The 21,539-nt window shown below is 44.2% G+C and overlaps 1 protein-coding gene across 1 annotated transcript in view; it reads right to left on the bottom strand.

Annotated features, from left to right (window-relative positions):
* Window positions 1-21,539, bottom strand: part of SHROOM3 (shroom family member 3) — a 366,880-nt gene that overhangs the window by 4,587 nt on the left and 340,754 nt on the right. Inside the window, exons 11-14 of the mRNA XM_049789876.1 lie at window positions 18,345-18,418; window positions 13,581-14,441; window positions 12,163-12,660; window positions 8,297-8,447 (exon numbers count right to left, since the gene is read on the bottom strand). Coding sequence (XP_049645833.1) covers window positions 8,297-8,447; window positions 12,163-12,660; window positions 13,581-14,441; window positions 18,345-18,418 — 1,584 coding nt within the window. The remainder of the gene's footprint in view (window positions 1-8,296; window positions 8,448-12,162; window positions 12,661-13,580; window positions 14,442-18,344; window positions 18,419-21,539) is intronic.

Below are 21,539 nucleotides of genomic sequence, written 5' to 3'. Positions count from 1 at the left end.
TTAAGACCAGTGGAGCGGACCGGAGAGATAGCACAGCGGCCTTTGCCTTGCAAGCAGCTGATCCAGGACCAAAGGTGGTTGGTTCGAATCTCGGTGTCCCATATGGTCCCCCGTGCCTGCCAGGAGCTATTTCTGAGCAGAAAGCCAGGAGTAACCCCTGAGCAATGCTGGGTGTTGCCCCCCCCCCAAAAAAAAGACCAGTGGAGCGATAGTACAGTTGGGTAGGCAGCTTGCCATGCATGCAGCTGACCAAGGTTCAATCCCTGGCAATATTCAGAGACCCCCAAAATAGCACTAAGTGTTCTTGAGTACAGACAGGTATGGCAGGTCTTAAAACAAAACAAAATAAAGCCAGAGAACTGGAAAGAAGACCCAGCATCAAAAAAAGACAAGAAATGCTGTCCCCCATCCCCACCCCATTCCCTTTTTCTTCTTCAGTTCTGCTCCAAAGGCAACCCTGGGCACTTAAAGGTCTTGTTTTTATAGAGAGCAGCTGAAAAGAAAATTCTATGGTCCCTTGGGAAGGAAGGGAATCCCTATAGTCTCTCTTAACAAGGTTGGTCCCAGGTATGGTAAGGACAGGTGGCAGAACTGCTACCAGAGACTAGGTGTCAAGAGTGTGTGGGAATAATGGATGGGTGAGGGCAGAGAGTAAAGAACTTGGGTCTAAACCTAACTAGGGGCTGGAATGGTGGCGCAGTGGAAGGGCGTTTGCCTTGCACCTGACTGACATAGGATGGACCTCAGTTTGATCCCCTGGTGTCCCGTATGTTCCCCCAAGCCAGGAGTGATTTCTGAGCACACTGCCAGGAGTAACCTGAGCATCACCGGGTGTGGCCCAGAACCCCCCCCCAACCCAAAAAACCCAAAACCCTAACTAGACCTACTGCTTGCTAAAATGGGGAGGTGGGGTGAGGAAATCCAATTGAAATCTAAAGGATTTCAACAGAACCCGAGTCTCAGGGCACACTGTTGCAAGTCAGCCCTTGATGGGGCTGACTGATGGAAGGATAGAGGATGAGGTCTTTCCCCTCTAGCTCGAAGCATGCATCTGCCACCCTGTTCAGCCGAGGTCCTGAGGTGAAGCGTTGGGTAAAAGGCTAGCAGACAGTCAGGCTTGTGAAAATTTAGCTTTATTCGGAGGACAAGACTGAAACCCAAAGCCTCAGCATCAGTTCCAGCCAAAAGCCCCCCACCTTCCACAGACTCTTGCTTTTATCTCCCAGAATCAGGTACCACCCAATGATGGGATCAGATACCACCCAATGGTGGAAGCAGAATCAGGTACCACCCTAGGGTGGGGGCAGAATGTCAGGTCACACCCTAGGGTAGGGCACAATCACCTATCAGGGTAGGGTCAGTAACATAATAATCCCATTGAAATGTTTACATACATAACAGCACGCCACTCAAAATATTTATAGCACTAAGAAAATTATCCCAATATGTACAGAATAACTAAAATATGAGTAATTCTCAGGAGAAAATAATGGCAGGTGCTAACCTGTGAGAACCCAATTGTGAAATTATCAATGCCTTAGTGATCAGGCTTCATTATAAAAGTAAACATTCTTGAAATGGACAAAAGACAGAAATTCTTAGTAAGGAAACAAATCGCAAATGAACGAGATGGAAATTTAAAAAGTGAAATGAGGGCCTGGAGAAATAGCACAGCAGTGTTTGCCTTGCAAGCAGCCGACCCAGGACCAAAGATGGTTGGTTCGAATCCTGGTGTCCCATATGGTCCCCCGTGCCTGCCAGGAGCTATTTCTGAGCAGACAGCCAGGAGTGACCCCTGAGCACCACCAGGTGTGGCCCAAAAACCAAAAAAAAAAAAAAAAAGGTGAAATGAGAATATATGAAATAAAAAAACACTGGCAGAAAAGATAGGAAATAAACTGAGCATTAGAGATGATCCTATCTGAAAACAAAACAAAACAGATGTTTATTTGACAGCAAACTAAAATAGTAACAGCAGCAGTAGTAGTAGTAGTAGTAATAAAAAATACCCAAGCAGGGCCCGGAGAGATAGCACAGTGGCATTTGCCTTGCAAGCAAAGGTGGTTGGTTCGAATCCCGGTGTCCCATATGGTCCCCTGTGCCTGCCAGGAGCTATTTCTGAGCAGACAGCCAGGAGTAACCCCTGAGCACCAACCGGGTGTGACCCAAAAACCAAAAAAAAAAAAAAAAAAAAAAAAAAAAAATACCCAAGCAGATATTTAGAGATATGTGGGACATTTGTGTTATTGAAGTCCCAAAGAAGAGGTGAAAGAAATAAAAGAACAAAATATTTAAAGACATACTAGTTGAAAACTTGCTGAATTTGGTAAAAGGCACAAATTGTACAGAACTGAGTCTATTAAATCCTAAGTAGGATAAACCAAAGAAAATTATGCCCATTGCTTGTAGAATCAAACTGCTAACAATCAAAGATAAACATGGGCCTACTTCAAACAGAAGAAAGACGAAATAGTTTTAAAGGGTACACATCAGTCATCAGAAGCCAAGACTCAAGTACAGTGGAAAGGAACACCAAGTTCTGAAAGGAAAAGAACATTCAACCCAGAATTCCAGATCTACTGAGAATATTCTGCAGGAATGAGGACAGAATAAAGCCATCTAGAGATGCAGAAAGCTTAGAGAAGACCAAAGGAAAACTTGGAACTTCAAGAATGTAGGAAGAGAAACAGAGGGCAACTGAGAGCATTTGGGCTGCCAATGAACTCCTAGGGAAAGCCAATTCTGAGGAACAACAGATTCTTTTTGCCTTTCGAAATATTCCCCTAAATCTCTTCTAAGCCAAACCTCTTGGTCTTTAGAAAAAAAGAAACATGAGATCTACTTAAGCAGATTTTGCTTATTAGATATGCAGGAATTAAAATTAGAATTACTTTCTGTGTGTCAGAAGTTCAGATATTGAAAATGTTTCATATTTTCAGTTATACTTAATATATAATACTTGGAATAGTATTATTCAACAATAGTACTATGATGCCTAAGTAGATTTATTACTATTGAATTCACTAAAATTTTAATTAGTTAATACATTAGGACTCTTGAGTTTCACATCTAGAAATATAGGCTAAGTTATTAGTAACTTTAATTTACTTGTCTGTGGGCCACACCGAACTGTGATCAGGCTTTACTCCCGGCAGGGCTTGCAGGACCGTACTTGGTGCTGGGGATGGAATCTAGGTTGGGCTGCATGCAAAGCAAGCACTCTACCTATTGTACTATACCTATTTATTTATTTATTATTTTATTGTACTATTTCTTTGGCTCTCCATTGGTAATTTTAAATGCAACAAGTTATTACTTTGCAAAAGTTGGTAGGAGATTACACTTACAATCTTGGAGAAATAAATATTGACCAGTTTTATTTAAAAAGTTTATTATTAGAGGGGCTAGAGAGAGAATATAGCAGATATAATATATGCCTTACATGTGATGAATCTGGGTTCAATATTCAGCACCTTGTATGTTCCCCAAGCCCTGCCAAGAATGATCCTTGGGCACAGAGCCAGGAGTAAGCGCTGTCACCCAACATCAAAAAATGGTCCCCCAAGCTGGGAGTGATTTCTGAGCACATAGCCAGGAATAACTAGCATCACTGGGTGTGTCCCAAAAATAAACAATTAATTAATTAAAATAAAAGTTCATCATTAGAAAAACTTGCAGTGGTTCAGTGATAAAGCAATACCTCCCATGTATGAGGCCCTGGGTTTGATCCCCAACACAAGAAACAAAACCAACTTATTGTACATGTAAGCATTTTCAACTTTATGGTGAATATATTTACATTTGTCATTTCATGTATTTTGTGCTTCCAAATCAGATGAATTCAAGTGACGCCAATGAAAATTTCATTACACATTCATAAACTTGAGGCTCATAAAGGCCTCAAAGGATTCTTACAGGCCACATAATAAATCCTAAATTCCTCAGTGTCCACAAATGCCTCCCTGGACCTCCATGACCTTCTATCCCTACAAGTCCTTCCAGCCTCATCTCCCTTCATTCATGGCTTCTCTTTGTTTTCTAAATTTGGAAAAGCTTGATTTAATGATGAGACTTTTTTTGCTCTACAGTCCAACATGACCAATTACTTTTTTTTTTCTTCCAATTACTTGAGTACTTCACTTTTTGGGGGGGGGGTGGTAATCACACCTGGCGGTGCTCAGGGATTATTCCTGGTTCTGTGCTCAGAAATCACCCCGGCAGGTTTGGGAGACCATATGAGATGCCGGGATTTGAACCACCAACCACCGTCCTTTGTTGGTTGCATGGTGCAAGGCAAAATGCCTTACAGCTGTGCTATCGATCCGGCCCTTGAAGTACTTTCCTTCGTGTCCTTTCACAACCGGTTTCGCCAATGCTGCTCCAGTCCTGAACAGTTTCTCGCTTCCTGCCTGACTCACCCTGACAATTGGTGACTCATTAGTCCATATGGAAATGCAGGTGCTAGAACAGGTTGGTGTAAATAAAGGTATTGCAACATGACGTCAAAACAAGACAAACACACCCCAAGACACACAGCCTGCACCTGGAATCAAAGTACTCAATACATGTACCTTCATGTTATTTCCTGTGGAGATTAATCTTCTTTTTCTAATTCTAAAAATACTTTTGCCACATAATTCTCCGAGTGTGAGCTAAGCAGTTAAAAACTAAAGATAGGGCTGGAGAGATCGCATGGAGGTAAGGCATTTGCCTTGCATACAGAAGGATGGTGGTTCAAATCTCGGCATCCCATATGGTCTCCCGAACCTGCCAGGAGCGATTTCTGAGCATAGAGCCAGGAGTAACCCCTGAGTGCTGCCGGGTGTGACCCCAAACCCAAACCAAAATAAAACAAAACAAAACACCACCACCCTATCTTCAGTTTTTGTTTTTTTGTTTTTTTTTTGTTTGCCAAACTGCTACTGTAAAGCAGGACATATGCCTTGTTGGTGTACCTAGCTGAGACCCTGGATTTGGGTGTAAATACCTAAGACCCACCCATTTCTGGGAGGGGTCTTGGGGACCAGATATTAGGTGTGACCTTACCTGCAAGACCCCGCCCATTCCTGGGAGGGGTCTTGGAAAAGTTAGATAAGCCTTGGACCGAGGGGATTCGGGCCCTTTCGGCCCTGCTGAGCTCTCTGGCTTTAGGGTCTCTGCCTCTTTTGGTTTTGGACCAGGATGGAGGCCAAGGGGAAGATGGCTGAAAGGGTTTAGACGCAGGGTAGCCTAGAATGGCTGAATGCTTAAAAGGTTATGAGTAGGCCACACACATGTGGTGACTAGGGTATGAATAAAGTTAATGCTTCCTGATGCCTGTCTCTGGATAAGTCTGATTTCCGCCTTTCACCTGGGCCTGGGACCCGCCGGCTAGATGGGGTTGCGGAGCCACGTGGCCTGGGATGGCAGAAAGAAATCCATTGCCATCCACCGCCATCCAGCCCCATCCTTAATTATTTGATACAAGATGCCTTACATGCAAAAGACAAACAAAAGTTGTCCAAAATGTTCAGTGAAAGATTTTATGGCATCTGTGTACTTGTAACAGATGTAACTTGCTAATCTCCCTGTCTGGAATAAACAGAGCTGACTGAGGCACAATGGTCTGACTCCAAATCAGGGGGTGCACTACAGTGCCGAGGCAGGAGGATGTCATAATGTATGCTCTGAAGTAGGTGTTTCAATGGGGAAGTCTTGAGCTGACAGTGTGTGGTTCTCTCATAAAAGGAAACAGGGGGGCTCAAGGGAGAGAAATTTCACCAAAGGGAGTGCTCCTTAAAGCCCTAAATCTTCCTGTAGTGTGCCTACTGACTTCCAGGGTCTATAAATGATTGTCTCCTATCACATAGGCAAGACAGCTCAGCTTACACACTAGAAAATAAACTAGACAGAATCATGTAAAAAAAAAAAAATTTTCTCCTGGAAGGGAGGTGTTCTTGAAACACTAGTGGAAAGACAAAGACTAATGGTGGGTGTGGGGTTGGAACAAGGTATGCATGCAAATATCATTAACAGTATAATAAGTAAATCATGGTGTTGCAAGAAAAGTGGAAAAGGGGGGCCGGGCGGTGGCGCTAAAGGCAAGGTGCCTGCCTTGCCTGCGCTAGCCTTGGACGGACCGAGGTTCGATCCCCCGGTGTCCCATATGGTCCCCCAAGCCAGGAGCAACTTCTGAGCACATAGCCAGGAGTAACCCCTGAGCATTACCGGGTGTGGCCCAAAAAACCAAAAAAAAAAAAAAAAAAAAAAAAAAAGTGGAAAAGGGAATAACGGGCGAGAGAGCTGGCACAGCAGGTAGAGTTTGCACTGCATATAGCTGACCTGGGTTCAATCCCAGCAACATATATGGTTCCCTGAGCTTCACCAGGAGTAATCCCTGGATATAGAGAAAGGAATAAGCCCTGAATGCTGCCAGATATGATCTCAAAAACACAAAAAGAAAGAAAATTTCTCTGGAATTACATTCTTGGCTTAACAAGAAGCAACTTGTAACGAAGTCTTTTAGAGCCAGAGCAATAGTACAGCAGGTCTGGTGATTGCCTTGCATGTGGTCAGTCCAAGTTTGATCTAGGGCACTGCTAGGAGTAATCCATCGAGCACCACCAGGTGTGGCCCCAAAACAAACAGACACATTTTTTGGTGTTTGGTTTGGTTTTTGAGCCATACCTGATGGTATAATTACTCAGAGATTATACCTGGATCTGATCATATAAATTACTCCTGGCAGTGCTTGGTATGGGGGCATATGGGATGCTGGAGATTAAATCCAGGTTGGCCATGTGCAAGGCAAATGTCCTACCTGCTGTACTATCACTCCAATCCCACAAACAAAGTTAACAAAGAATCTTCCCTCCTTTTTTTTTTTTTTATTTTACAGCATATAGGCCTGAATTGTGTCAGGAGCATAAGCACCATGGCAAGGGCCAGAGTGGTGGTGCAAGCAGTAAGGTGTTTGCCTTGTACATGCTAACCTAGGATGGACTGCTGTTCGATCCTCTGGCATCCCATATGGTCCCCCAAGTCAGGACGATTTCTGAGCGCATAGCCAGGAGTAACCCCTGAACATCACTGGGTATGGCTCCAAAATAAAACAAACACACAAAACAAAAAACACCATTGCAGGAATCTTCTCTGGGGTTGCAGAGAAAGTAGGACAAAGTATTTATCCTCTGCAGACAGAGCAGAACTTTGCTCTTCAAGACCTACAGGAAGACAGTGGGAGCCCTGTAACCATTTTTGAAATGTTAAATATTTTAAAAAATCTGTAGGGGCTGGCGAGGTGGCGCTAGAGGTAAGGTGTCTGCCTTGCAAGCGCTAGCCAAGGAAGGATCGCGGCTCAACCCCCAGGCGTCCCATATGGTCCCCCCAAGCCAGGGGCAATTTCTGAGCACTTAGCCAGGAGTAACCCCCGAGCATCAAACAGGTGTGGCCCGAAAAAACCAAAAAAAAAAAAACTGTAGGACATTCAGGGCCAGAGCGATAGCACAGTAGGTAGGGTGTTTGCCTTGCACATGGCTGACCCAGGTTCAGTCCCCAGCATCTCATATGGTCCTGAACCTTCAAGGAGTAATTTCTGAGCATAGAGTCAGGAGTAACTTCTGTGCTCTGCTGGGTATGGCACAAAAACTAACCAACCAACCAACCAAACAAACAAATCAAACTAAACCACATAAAGAAAATAACTTGTAGGACATTCTAATACTACCAACTAGATTCTGGTACTATACTTTGAAGCTATTCCAACCCCTCCAAAGGTGTTAGAGAAGTTAAAGGTTAGCTTTTTCTTTCCTTTGGACAGTATCTTTTTCCTTAAAGTTGATTTTTCATTTTCCCTTTGGATATGAAACATTACATAAAAACCTTACAGACCATTGGCACTGGTGAAAGAAGAGTTCTAAGTTGGCCCAGTCAGAGAAACAGGAGGAGGAAGGTCTCCGTTGAATTCTTAAGCATCTGGATTCTAGGTCCAGTTATACAAAGTTTTAAAAATAACACCAGTAGAACCTTCCATTCACCATTCTGTGACAATGATACCAATGGTTATGAGGAAATTACCCCCAGTGCTAACCAAGTCTGGAATCCACAGATGATTCTACTGGTACTGTGACAGTCCCTGGGGTCAGAGTCATACTTCACATGTGTAAATCATGTGCTCTATCACAGACGGTGCCTCTAGCCCTTTGGCAATTATTTAGGCCATTGCAGGTTACTTCTTCTCCAGCCATGAGGGGCCCAGAAGCCTGCAAAGATGGGGGCTGTCCAGGGTGAACAGAGCCAAGACACCCATTCTATTTACCTTCTTTTCATTGACATCTGCCTGCTCCTCATCCTCGTTCACCTCTTCGGGCATATCTCTGATCATGTTGAGCAGTTCAGCTTTCTGTGCAGACACACTATAGTACGTGGGACAGTCAACCAACATACCCACTGCTTCCTTGTCTTCACTCCTGGGTCACAGAGAAAAAGGGGTGGAGAGAGAAGTACAGGGGTAAGATGCTTGTCTTGCACACAGCCAACCTGGTAAAAGAATCATAAGTTTGGAGGCTAGTGATAGTTATAGCAGGTAAAGCACATACTTGCATGCAGTCAACTTGGATTGATACCCAACACTAGAGAGGTATTCCCCTGAGCACTGTCAAAAGTGATTCCTGGGCCCGGAGAGATAGCACAGCAGCGTTTGCCTTGCAAGCAGCCAATCCAGGACCAAAGGAGGTTGGTTCAAATCCCACCGTCCCATATGGTCCCCCGTGCCTGCCAGGAGCTATTTCTGAGCAGACAGCCAGGAGTAACCCCTGAGCACTGCCGGGTGTGACCCAAAAAAAACAAAACAAAACAAAACAAAAAAAAAAGTGATTCCTGAGTGTAGAGCCACTTATGTAAGCACTGCCAGTGTGACTGAAAAAAAAAGGGGGGGGGGCGGCGAGGTGGCGCTAGAGGTAAGGTGTCTGCCTTGCGAGCGCTAGCCAAGGAAAGGACCACAGTTCGATCCCCCGGCGTCCAATATGGTCTCCCCAAGCCAGGGGCAATTTCTGAGCGCATAGCCAGGAGTAACCCCTGAGCATCAAATGGGTGTGGCACGAAAAACCAAAAAAAAAAAAAAAAGAAAGAAAACTAAAATAGAGGATAGAAAGTACAATCATACACAGCATGGAACAGAGGCTTCATTTCACCCATCTCTGCCTATTTTAAAAGCTGTGATAAAAGTTTGTCTCATGTTCTCAGAATTTACAGTGTACTGATTGACTGCTTGGGAAGTCAAGCCAAGTGAAGGTGAAAGCACAACAGTATCTCAGAAAGGGGAGGGGAGTTGGGACTTGACAAGTGGCTCTGGCAAGTTACTAAATCTTTATGTATTTCTACTCTGGGGATCAGAATAAGAATGATGAGAATCCTGATTCTATGGAGAGGCAATGGGGTGCCATGACTCCCCCATAAAAGGAGGCTATTTGAGCCTCACAAACCCCAGACTCTGGACTAATGAATTCTTTCACCTCCCCCAGGATTCCCATGATCTCTGATACCACCTGTAATTGTTGCTCAGGCACTTATCAATTTTCTTTCTTGTATAAGCCTGCCACTCCATTTAAGCCTGAGAAATCTGCAGCTTGATAATAACAACGATCAAGTAGAAGATGTGACGTCACTTACTCATTACCCAGTAAGGGGATTTTAAGGCTGGAGAGCAAACTAGAAACTGAGCAAAATGACAGCAAGACCTCTCTATCTTGTAGTGGTCAAGCTGCCTTTCATCCCAGAGGTCAGAGTCTATCACCTGAGTAAATGACCTTGTTGGAATAACTTATTCCAGTATATATATATATATATATATATATATATATATATATATATATATATATGCAGTATATCAACTCTGCAATTAGTTAATAGTAATAAACAGACCATTTTATAATAGAATAAAGAAAGACCTCTAAAAGTCATTTGCAGGGGTCAGAAGACAGTACAGCAGATAGGGTGTTTGCCTTGCACACTATTTAACCTGCTTCAATCTGTGGCATTCCAAATGATCCACCTGAATACTGCCTGGAGTGAATATTGAGTGCAGAACCCCGGAGTATCATTGGAAGTGCCACCCCCTCAAAAAAAGTGATTACAAATCATCTCACTAGCTTTCTGCTTGATTGGACTCCTAGCAATACAGTTGCATTTGAATTATTTTGGGGAAAAAATAGTCGGGTAAAAGATGTTCTATTATGTGTTTTCTCTAACAAACCCATTCACTTCGGAGGCGCACCAACTAACACTCATTTTTGCCAGAAGATGGCGTTTGCTTTTCCTTATAAAGTTTCAGAGACACTATCAGTATTCAAGCCTTCTTTCTAAACAGACAACACTCTTTTTTTTTTTGTTTTTGGGCCACACCCGGCGGTACTCAGGGATGACTCCTGGCTGTCTGCTCAGAAATAGCTCCTGGCAGTCATGGGGGACCATATGGGACACCGGGATTCGAACCAACCACCTTTGGTCGTGGATCGGCTCCTTGCAAGGCAAACACCGTTGTGCTCTCTCTCCAGGCCCCACACAACACTCTTAATGAGAATGCAGGAAAGTGCTTATCCTGGGATGTCATCTGTAAATTACTCTGCTTTTTCCTTTTAATAATAAGGGAAAAGAAAGAAGTGAATGGAAATTCTTAACTTTAATCACAACCATCCATGGTAACTTGCAATCACCATAGAACTTACCTTGGGGGGAGAGAGGGATGGAGAGATAATACAGAGTAGAGTGTTCATTTTGCCTGTGGCCCACCCATGTTTGATCCTCCAGGATCAAACCCATGTTTGTCCTGACCACAGCTTGATGTGGCTTCAAACCAAAGCCAAAAAAACAAACAACAGAAATACGAAACTCATCTTTTGGGCCCTCATGGTACCTTGGAGATTAGCTTGCATACATACAGGCTCTCAGTCAAGGTTTGTCCAATACATGACTCTAGACCCATCTACTTCAGATTAATTGGTCTGTTTATCAAATCTGAGAAGGGAAGTTGGACAAGGATCTTGTTTGGGGGGGGGTAGACTCTGATCCTTTGCCAATCACTGTCATTTACTTTCTCCTCCCCTATCCGACTCTTTCCCAGAGTAGCACCCTAAGGGAATTCAAACATGCATAAGAAATACCACAGCTTTTAAGAAAAAATTAAAAGAATGAAAAATACAGCCACTCTGGGGTCTCTTCAACTTAGGTGCTGAAATCTGGGATTCCCAGACAGGGAACAGTAGATGTAGGATGCTGGAAGGTTTCTAGAACAGAGGTTGAACCAAACCACGCTGTAGCCCCTTCAAAACTTTCTTGATGTTCAGGATCTGAGCCAACATCCTTCACTTTTCACAGTGAAATGTAAACACAGCAAATAAAGACTGCCTGGGCCCCTGCTCTTTTCACAGAATCCCGAGTTTACTTCCATCTCAATCATCAGTACTAATTTTCACCAACCCTGGCACTAAGCATATGATTGGGGTCAGGGCACTGTGTAACCACTGTCTAAGGTGGCACCATGCTCAAACAATGACGCTGTCACTCACATGTACTATGATGCTATGCTTTAGTTTCCCTGTTTCCAAATGGAGGTAAGATTGCTCAGATGGGCCATGTGCAGATTACAGGACAGAATGTTTATTTAAACCAGTCTTCCCCAAAATGAGCAATACTGCCCTCAGGGTAGAGCAGATGCTGGAATATTATAGGAATTGGGAGCAGTCTTGGTTCAAGGAGATGAGGATTTCTGGTATTCTTTGTTGCTGCTGTTGTTTTTCTGCTTAAAGAAGGCAGATTTCCAGTGAGGTGCTGAGTAAGATTTTTTTTCCCTTTCAGAAAGGTAGCTATAGGCCAATTAAATCTAGGAACCTTTGATTTCAAGAAACAGATAGAGCGCTTGACACAAATGACACAGACACTAGGTATGAATGGAAACTGGTTATATTACTGCTGTTATTTTTGTGGCTGGGGGAGTGGATGGTAACTCAAGACTACTCTGGGGCATTCCAGCCTCACAGCTAAGTGCCCTGAAGGCTAAGCTACTTCATTCCTCTTGGGTGAGGTTGTAGGGATGCTGGAAAACCTCAGATAAGTAAAGCTAAAGTCCAGATACTTAACAGCCTGATAAAAAATGAGTGTCTCTTTGGAACACCAATAAGAACTGACCTCTTGCCTTCATATGCCCGGCAGCTCAAGGTTCCCTGCGTGGCTTTCCTCTTTACGCCGTTTTCTTTCAACAACTGAATGTCTCGGGGGAACAAACCTTCCATCAGGTCCATGGTGGTCTTCAACCTGGAGTCTGGATCTAAAATGTCTGCCAGAGATTTGTCTTGGTGGACAATCTCCTTGGCCAGAACCTCTGTTCGGATATCTTCACAACTCTTCTGAGGACTTGGGCTAATAGTCTTTCCGGAATTCTGAATCCCATTTGCAGACTGGTGATTGAGGTTTTGGGTCCGAGTGGCAGGCATCAATCGAGGGCTTGGCTGCTGGCCAAGAGGCTTGTCAAGTTGGGGCACAGAATCCAGGCTGGAGGCCTCAGGTGCTTCTGAACCCTTTGCAGAAGTCTGAGATCTAGAAGGCAGAATCTGATCACCAACCAAGTGGGCTGTGCCAGGTATGGACCTTTCCTTGGCAACTGTCACCTTGACAAATGTGCTGGAGCTGCTAGGGATACCACAAAAGAGAAGTGTCAGGGGGTTAGGAGACTGGGGGAAGGGGAAGAGCTTCCTAAATCAGGAGCACAGTAGGGAGGCACACCGCTTCAATTGTTTATTAATCCTCCCCAAATGCCCTACCACTGTGCCATCTCTCTGGCCCCAAGTGATCATTTTATCTTCTTCATACATTCCCTTTTTTTTTTTTTTTTTTTTTGGTTTTTGGGCTACACCCAGCGATGCTCAGGGGTTACTCCTGGCTATCTGCTCAGAAATAGCTCCTGGCAGGCACGGGGGACCATATGGGACACCGGGATTCGAACCAACCAGGTCCTGGATCAGCTGCTTGCAAGGCAAACACCATTGTGCTATCTCTTCGGGCCCCTGCATTCCCTTTTTTCAAGTCTTACCTCTCACCTAACTTAGAGCTCAGGCAGGTTAGGAGGGATGTTATTGGGGACTCTTTATTTTTTTTTATTTTTTTATTTTTTTTGGTTTTTGGGCCACACCCGGTGATGCTCAGGGGTTACTCCTGGCTATGCGCTCAGAAGTCACTCCTGGCTTGGGGGACCATATGGGACACCGGGGGATCGAACCGCGGTCCATCCAAGGCTAGCGCAGGCAAGGCAGGCACCTTACCTCTAGCGCCACCGCCCGGCCCCATTGGGGACTCTTTAAGATGTCATGTTTAGAGATGTATTCTAGTCCTCCTGGACCTTGACTTTCATCTTCACAACTTGCTCATGGGTTCTCCCAGTGACCACCTGGCTGACAATCACTCTTACTAAACAAACCTACTCTGCCCAACCGTGGAGCTGAACTTATACAAAACCCTCCAAGTCCCCAGAAGGATCTGGGAAGCCTGGGTGTGCAAACCTCCTGGCAGAGAGGGGTTGTCTGCATTCCCTGTAAAGGCTGTGTACTCACCTAGTCAGTGGTTCCAAGTAGTCATCACTGTCTAGTGGTGCCTCGCACAGAGCTTGGGGAGGAGGAGGCGGGAAGTCCTCTAAGCTACTGTCCAGGGCTTCCTGGTCCAGTGGAGGAAGTGGAGGTGGAGGCGGGGGAGGGGGGAGAGTCTCAAAGGTGGGACTGGAAGTGGCATTGGGGGCCAAGTCCCCCACAAACACCTCATCATCATAGTCCTCCCTAGGAGGAGGGGAGGCCTGCAGAACCGATTCAGAAATGTGCAGCGAGATCCTCCCTGGAGTGCTCAGTACCCCAATGGGTGTATCTGGGTCGGAAGTGCTGCTGGAACTCGGGAGACTCTGCTGCCCCCTATTGTGATGGAGGACTGCGCATGTGGATGGCCAGGACTCCTCAGGTAGGCTGTCCTCCCTGACTGTGACTGTGACTGTGGGGGCCCACTTCACTCGGGAGGGTGGAGGCCGCTGGGGCAGGGACATTCTCCTGTGGTGTCCTGGCACCCCTTGCTCTGGGCTAGGTGGCTGGGCAAGGCAAGAACCACTGTTCCAGTGGCTGTTTGCAGGGTTATAGGGGGGCAGAGAGCGCTGCCCGCCCTGCCCCTCTCTCCTGGGAGGTGGGTCAGCAGCAGCCGGCAAGCAGCAGCTTGGGGAGATGGAGGGCGGTGGCAGAGGGACAGCCTTGGGATCGGTGAACTGCCCTTGCCTTCCCACGGGGAGCGGCCTGGGGCCAGGCACTCTCCCAGCATGTCGCTGATGGTCCAAGGGTCCTACGCGGTCGCTGGTCATGGAGAGATCATCTCCTGAGCTACTCCAACGTGTGAACACTGGTATTTCTTCTTGGCCTCTTTCCACGGTGCTGAGTGACCTGGGGCAGAACACAGACACCAGGGTTAAGGCACTGCAAAAAGGGAAACTCTCAGTGGGGAACAGTACTGAGATAGAGAAGGACCCCAGAAGCTATATCCTGCCACTCCCTTGGCTGATCTCCCAAAGGCCAAGTGTAAATAACCGCCACAGAAAGAGTGAAGAGGTCCCACCTCTTGCTGAAGCAGGGTAGGTTCAGGGCAGTAAGGCTGGAAATGTTCTTAAGGTTTTTAGGACAGCTCTGGGAGAAGCTGCTGGCTCCCTCTAGGTTGGCAACTATCTGTATGGGAGGCTGAACCTGGAGGGTTTATTTACACCTTTCTCTTAGTCTTCCTGTGTTCTCATTTTAAAAAAAATTATACAAAGGAGGTCCCCAAACCCTTCCAGGAGATGACAGCTTCACAGAGCCACAGCCAGAGCCCAACCCAGACCCACCACACAAAGTATTTAAGAGCCAGACAAAGCAATGTTACAGAAGCCTTGAGCCAAATTTCACTCCTCTGGTGCTATTTCTTTCTTTCTTTTTTGGTTCTTTTTGGGTCACATCTGGCAGTGCTCAGGGGGTTACTCCTGGCTCTACGCTCAGAAATTGCTCCTGGCAGGCTCGGGGGATGCTGGTATTCGAATCACTGTCCTTCTGCATGCAAGGCAAACACCCTACCTCCATGCTATCTCTCTGCCCCCCCCCCCCCTTCTGGTGCTATTCCTTACAGGAAATTCCTGTCTGTCTCTCATATGCAACAATCCAACCCCACATATACATGTACATCCCTACCCAGATCCTTTTCTTTTTTTTTTTTTTTTTTGGTTTTTGGGCCACACCCTGTGACGCTCAGGGGTTACTCCTGGCTATGCGCTCAGAAGTTGCTCCTGGCTTCTTGGGGGACCATATGGGACGCCGGGGGATCGAACCATGGTCCGTCCTAGGCTACCGCAGGCAAGGCAGGCACCTTACCTCCAGCGCCACCGCCCAGCCCCCGATCCTTTTCAATTAAAGCTATTTTCTTTACTGAGAGCTTTTCTCTATCTAGGACTGGCCACTGGATACTTCTGGAGATGTTCTTTACTCTCAGTCTTACTCATTTTGGCATTCCTGGCACCAAAGTGAATTTTTTTGTTTTGTTTTGTTTTTGGGCCACACCCGGCATTGCTCAGGGGTTACTCCTGGCTGTCTGCTCAGAAATAGCTCCTGGCAGGCACAAGGGACCATATGGGACACCAGGATTCGAACCAACCACCTTTGGTCCTGGATCGGCTGCTTGCAAGGCAAATGCCGCTGTGCTATCTCTCCGGGCCCCAAAGTGAATTTCTATGGAGCAATGTCTCTTGGGAACACTGCCTTTAGAAACTATAGGATAGAATTGTTTCTGTTTTTATTTTGGGGCTGCTTCGCCCAGTGTTGCTCAGAGATCAGTTGTTCCTGGCAGTGCTGTTAGGGAACTACATATAATGCCAGGGATAGATCCGGGTTTAGCTACATGTAAGATAAATGCCTTCTGTTATTCTCACTCTCCAACCCAATAGGAACTAATTTTTTGGTTTCGTTTTGGAGACACACTTGGTGATGCTAATGGAGTTACTCCTGGCTCTTCACTCAGGAATCACTCCTGCCACTGCTCAGGATACCATCTGGCTACCAAGGATTGAACCTTGGTCAACTGTATGCAAGGCAAACAGCCTACGCACTGTACTATCTGTCCAACCCAGGATCTGTTTTTAAACTTAATATCCTCTATTAAAACCTGAATAAAACTGGAACTTGATGTGATAGTAATTTATTTGGGGACTTTCAATTATTTAATCTTGTATCATGAGTTTTTTTTAGGAGTGGTATCACTGAAACATATAATAAAATTGTCTGACAGCTAATTCTTATAAGACGCAGTCCAAATAAACTATGCTTTTAGTTTATATGTAAGCATGATTTATAGTAACCATACTTAAACTCTATGGTTTTTTATTTTGGGGGGCGGGTAACACACCCAGCAGTGCTCAGGGCTATCTACTGGCACTGCATTCAGGAATCACTCCTGAGTACTGAGTGGCTATGTACAAGGCAAATGTCCTACCCACTGTACTATCTATCACTCTAGCTCTCAAAACTGTATATTCTTTTTTTTTTTTTTTGGTTTTTGGGCCACACTCGGCAGTGCTCAGGGGTTACTCCTGGCTGTCTGCTCAGAAATAGCTCCTGGCAGGCACGGGGGACCATATGGGACGCCGGGATTCGAACCAACCACCTTTGGTCCTGGATCGGCTGCTTGCAAGGCAAACACCGCTGTGCTATCTCTCCGGGCCCAAAACTGTATATTCTTGCAATAAATATTTGATTTAGTTTGGTGGAAAAAGCATCTCTTTGGTGATTTTTAATGTTTTTTTTTTTTTTCAAGAACTAAGAATAAAGTCTCTTTTATAATTAAGTTGAGAAGCACATGTCTGTTGATAAGTACAATAATCCTAATATTCAAGGATGGAATTTGAGAATAGTTAGCTTCACAATTTTTCCTCCTTAGCATCTCATTGTAGAAAGCAAAATAGGGGGGCCGGGCGGTGGCGCTAAAGGTAAGGTGCCTGCCTTGCCTGCGCTAGCCTTGGACGGATCGCGGTTCGATCCCCCGGTGTCCCATATGGTCCCCCAAGCCAGGAGCAACTTCTGAGCACATAGCCAGGAGTAACCCCTGAGCATTACCGGGTGTGGCCCAAAAAATCAAAAAAAAAAAAAAAAAGAAAGCAAAATAGGGGACAAAAAAGAAAGCTCAATGGGTTGTGTAGTCTTGTGCACAGACTTAAGTGACCTAGGTCTGATCTCATTTGCTAATGACCAGGTATGATCTCCAATAAAGCGTGGCCCAGCACAGGAACAACAAAGAGCCAGGAGCAGCCCCTGAGCACCACCCATGTGCAGATCCAGAATGAAAATGCACAAAAAGCACCAAACATAAAATATATCATTTTAACACTTCCAAATATTTAAGTTTATCTGCATTGCTGGGAAAGAGCTCTCCAGAACTTTTCATCTAGCAAATCTAAAATCCTATATCCTGAAGCTGTAAATTCTCTTTATCCTTTTCTCCACTTTCCCCAATCCTTATAACTACCATCTACTTTTTTGTTTTTTTTCGTTTTGTTTTCCTTTTCCTTTTTCTTCAATTTTTGAGCTATACCCGAGAAGTGCTCAGGTGGACCCTATGGGATGCTGGGAATCAAACCCTAATCAGCTGTGAGCAAGGCAAGACCCCCTGTTCATTATATAATCTCTCCAGCTCCTATATGTTTCTATGAATTAAATTACTATAGATACCTCATCTATGCAAACTCAGAGGAATATGTCTTTCTTTGACTTTTGGGCTTATTCACTTAGTTCATTCATTATTCCAGGTTCCTCCATGCTGTGGCATGTGATAGCATTTCCTGTCCTTTATAAGAAAGACAATTATGCTGCTACATATATAACCACATTTCATTTCCCTCTTCCTCTATCATATAGTTTGTTTCTTCTTCTTCACTATAGTAAACAGTGATGCTATAAACATGGCTATGAAAATGCTGCTTAGGGGCCGGAGAGAGAGCATGCAGGTAGGGCGTTTGCATGGATGATGGTTCAAATGCCGGCATCCCAAATGGTCCCTCGAGCCTGCAAGGAGCAATTTCTGAGTGTAGAGCCAGGAGTAAGCCCTGAGCGCTGGTGGGTGTGATCCCAAACAAGAAAACAAACAAACAAAACCAAAACAAAACAAAAAAGCAAACAAACAAAAAAAGGAAAATGCTGCTTAAAGACCCCATTTTCAATTCTTCTGCCTACAAACTCTGAAGTGGAACTGCTGGGTGAAATGGTATTTTTATTTTTAATGTTCTGAGGAATTAATTGCTAGTTTTCCACAGCAAATGTGCTATGAATACATACCTTGAGCTGGAGTCAGCCAAATGACATGGATCCTTCACAAAACCAAAGCCATTGCTTTCTCCAAGCAGCACATCCTTGAAACATAAGAAAGGCAAATGGGTTATTACCAAGAAAAAAGCATTTTCATTTACCAAAGGGGTGACAGAAAGCAGAATCAGCATCTTTTTTTTTTTTTTTTTTTTTTTTTTGGTTTTTGGGTCACACCTGGTAGCACTCAGGGGACCATATAGGATGCCGGGATTCGAACCACCGTCCTTCTGTGTCTAAGGCAAATGCCTTACCGCTGTGCTATCTCTCCAGCCCCAGAATCAGCATCTTTTAGAGAATTGCTGCCTAGTGTCAAGCACCAAGGTAATAATCTTAGACAAAATCCCATTTCCTCCTCTCAGTCCCAGAAAGGACTTTGGGCCCAACTGCAAGAGGAAACAGGACCACAGAGGCCAACTTTCCCAAGCCCACTTTAGGTTCAGTCTGTTTCATCAAGTACCTCTCCTAACAAGGGCGATCTTCTAAGCAATTTCTGATGATAATCATGTCCAGAATTAACAATATCTGCTCTACTGGAAATATAATAATGAAAAATAAATCAAATAACCAATATGCTCACAGATGGACTATTAGAATAGATTAAACCTAAGGCCTCGGGGCTGGAGAGATAGCATGGAGGTAAGGCATTTGCCTTGCATGCAGAAGGATGGTGTTTTGAATCCCGGCATCCCATATGGTTCACTGAGCCTGCCGGGGGCGATTTCTGAGCATAGAGCCAGGAGTAGCCCCTGAGCGCTGCCGATGTGATCCAAAAACCATAAGAAAAAAAATTGGGCTGGAGCAATAGTCTAGGGGATAGGGTGCTTGCCTTGTACATAGCCAATGCAGATTTGATTTCTAGTATCACATATAGTCCCTGAGTTCAGAGGCAGGAGTAAGTCCTGAGCACTCCCAGATGTGCCCCCAAGCCAAAAGTAAACCAAAAACACTCAATTACTTATTACTAAAAAATTTTTAAAAAGTAAGCCCATATATAATCCTTGAAGTTAATTTCAGCAATTCATTTCATTACCTACTCTGTCCACTGTACTAACTGCTTTGCACCCCCTTTCTCATTATTTTAACCTATCAATGGCAGACATTCTAATAAGCACTAAAGAGAGCCAAAGGTGGCTATTGGCCTCAAGAGGCTGCATATACATGATTATTAGTAGTAATTGCAGCTTTCCCTTATGGGGTATTTACTGTGTGCCAGATGCTCTGCTAAGTACCTTACAGGCCCCAAATTATGTGCCGGGAGTTGTGTTAGGCATCTCATTCATATGCCTTCTGTAATTTCTTTCCATGTCCTGGCAGAAAGAAGGTAACTACAGCTTACAGAAGTTACGTTTCTTTACTCAAAGTTAAGTAAGTGCAAGAGCCAGGATTCAAATCAGGATCTCAACAAAGCCCAAGATCATTCTGTGCAATTTTAACAGACTGAGTGGTGGCTGGGCTGGATGCAATTAGACTTTAATGCTTTGAGAAAAAGGAATTCCATGTGTCTTTTGATTTGCTCAAATATCACTCCAGGGAATGGGGATTCCTGCTCACCATGAATCTGTATGGCCCCTTTTCAAGTTGTTCCCCCCACCCCAACTCCATTCCTTCTGTAGACATGAATGTGCAGCTTTGCCAATCATTAATTGGAACAGCCTCTGGTCTTCTTAAACCCCTAATCCAGTAATGTTTAAATGTATTTTCTCATTCTATCATTTCCTTTGAATTACAGAATGAGCTTAAGTTTATATTTATGTGAGTGGCATAAAATGAAAGAAGTTAGACCAAGTATTAGACTATTGAGAGAGCTCTCTAAATCTCCTGTCAGTAGAAATACTGTTTGAATAGATGGGAAATGCCTCTGCATTTAGTAAAAGCCCACATAGGAAAAACTTCTATTGCACTTACTTGCTTTATTTTCAAAAACTTCATTTCTTTAATAAATAGTAGGCAATTTTGAAAAAAGCAGAGTATATGAGAAATACCAGAAAGTTATACTAACATTTTTTAAATGTCTATTTGCTTTGTTAATTGTATATAACTTTTGGCAACAGATCAAGAAATATGCCAAAAAAAAATTGCCAATTCCAACTCTTCATTAGACATAGCACAGTAAAAACTATCAAGTCTAGGGGCCAGACAGATAGCATGGAGGTAGGGCATTTGCCTTGCACATAGAAGGATGGTGGTTCAAATCCCGGCATCCCATATGGTCCCCAGAGCCTGCCAGGAGCAATTTCTGAGCATAGAGCCAGGAGTAGCCCTGAGCGCTGCCGAGTGTGACCCAAAAACCAACCAACCAAACAAAAAACTATCAAATCAGGGGTCTGGAGTGACAGCACAGCAGCAAGGCATTTGCCTTGCACAAGGCCAACCCAAGACAGACATGGGTTTGGTTCCTGGCATCTCTGCCAGGAGTGATTTCTGGGCACAGAGCCAGGAGTAACCCCTGAGCACCACCAGGTGTGGACCAAGAACAAAAACATAAACACTATCAAGTCTATTAAATCTCAATTTTCATTCTTATTTTAGATTGAGTTAAATATACTAATATCTCCTTCAATATTGAAAAGTGAAGAACAATACTCATCTACTTTGGAATCTGATTCAAGTATCTGCTAAAATGAATCAGGCATCTATTTGAAAAAATCTGGAAATATATTTGTAATGTAAATAACAGTAATCAATATGTATTAATGGGAATTTATTATTAATAATATATAGCATAATATAAACTAATTAATATTAATGTGAAAATAAATGCACTAAACAAACATTTCAGATATAAGAGGTAAATTCTGCAACCCTCCCCCTGTCCTTAATTCAAGGAGGCAGCAAAGTATAGAGATATAAAGACTGGAATTAAACAATAAGGGTCCAAACCTCACTCCACATCCATAGACATATCTCTCATCTTTACCTGGGCCTTAATTGTCAACAAAACCATCTACATCTTCATATAGAAGGATACGGTTTATGCATAAAGATCGACTCTTGGTACATGTTAGTTCATGCCCTCAGACAGTGAACTTATTGTATCTCAGAAACTGTGGCCACTAAAAATATAACAAGAACCAGAGAAGCCTCTAACTCAGCATCTGAAAAAAAAAATTTTCCAACTAGACACCTCATTTCTTCAAAAGGCTTCTTTTTATAGTAATTTTCTGC

The sequence above is a fragment of the Suncus etruscus genome, chromosome 16 (genome assembly GCF_024139225.1).
Source record: "Suncus etruscus isolate mSunEtr1 chromosome 16, mSunEtr1.pri.cur, whole genome shotgun sequence".
In the NCBI taxonomy this organism is placed as follows: domain Eukaryota; kingdom Metazoa; phylum Chordata; class Mammalia; order Eulipotyphla; family Soricidae; genus Suncus; species Suncus etruscus.
The sequence above is the reverse complement of the archived record's forward strand: the minus strand, read 5'-3'. Positions and strand labels throughout refer to the sequence as shown.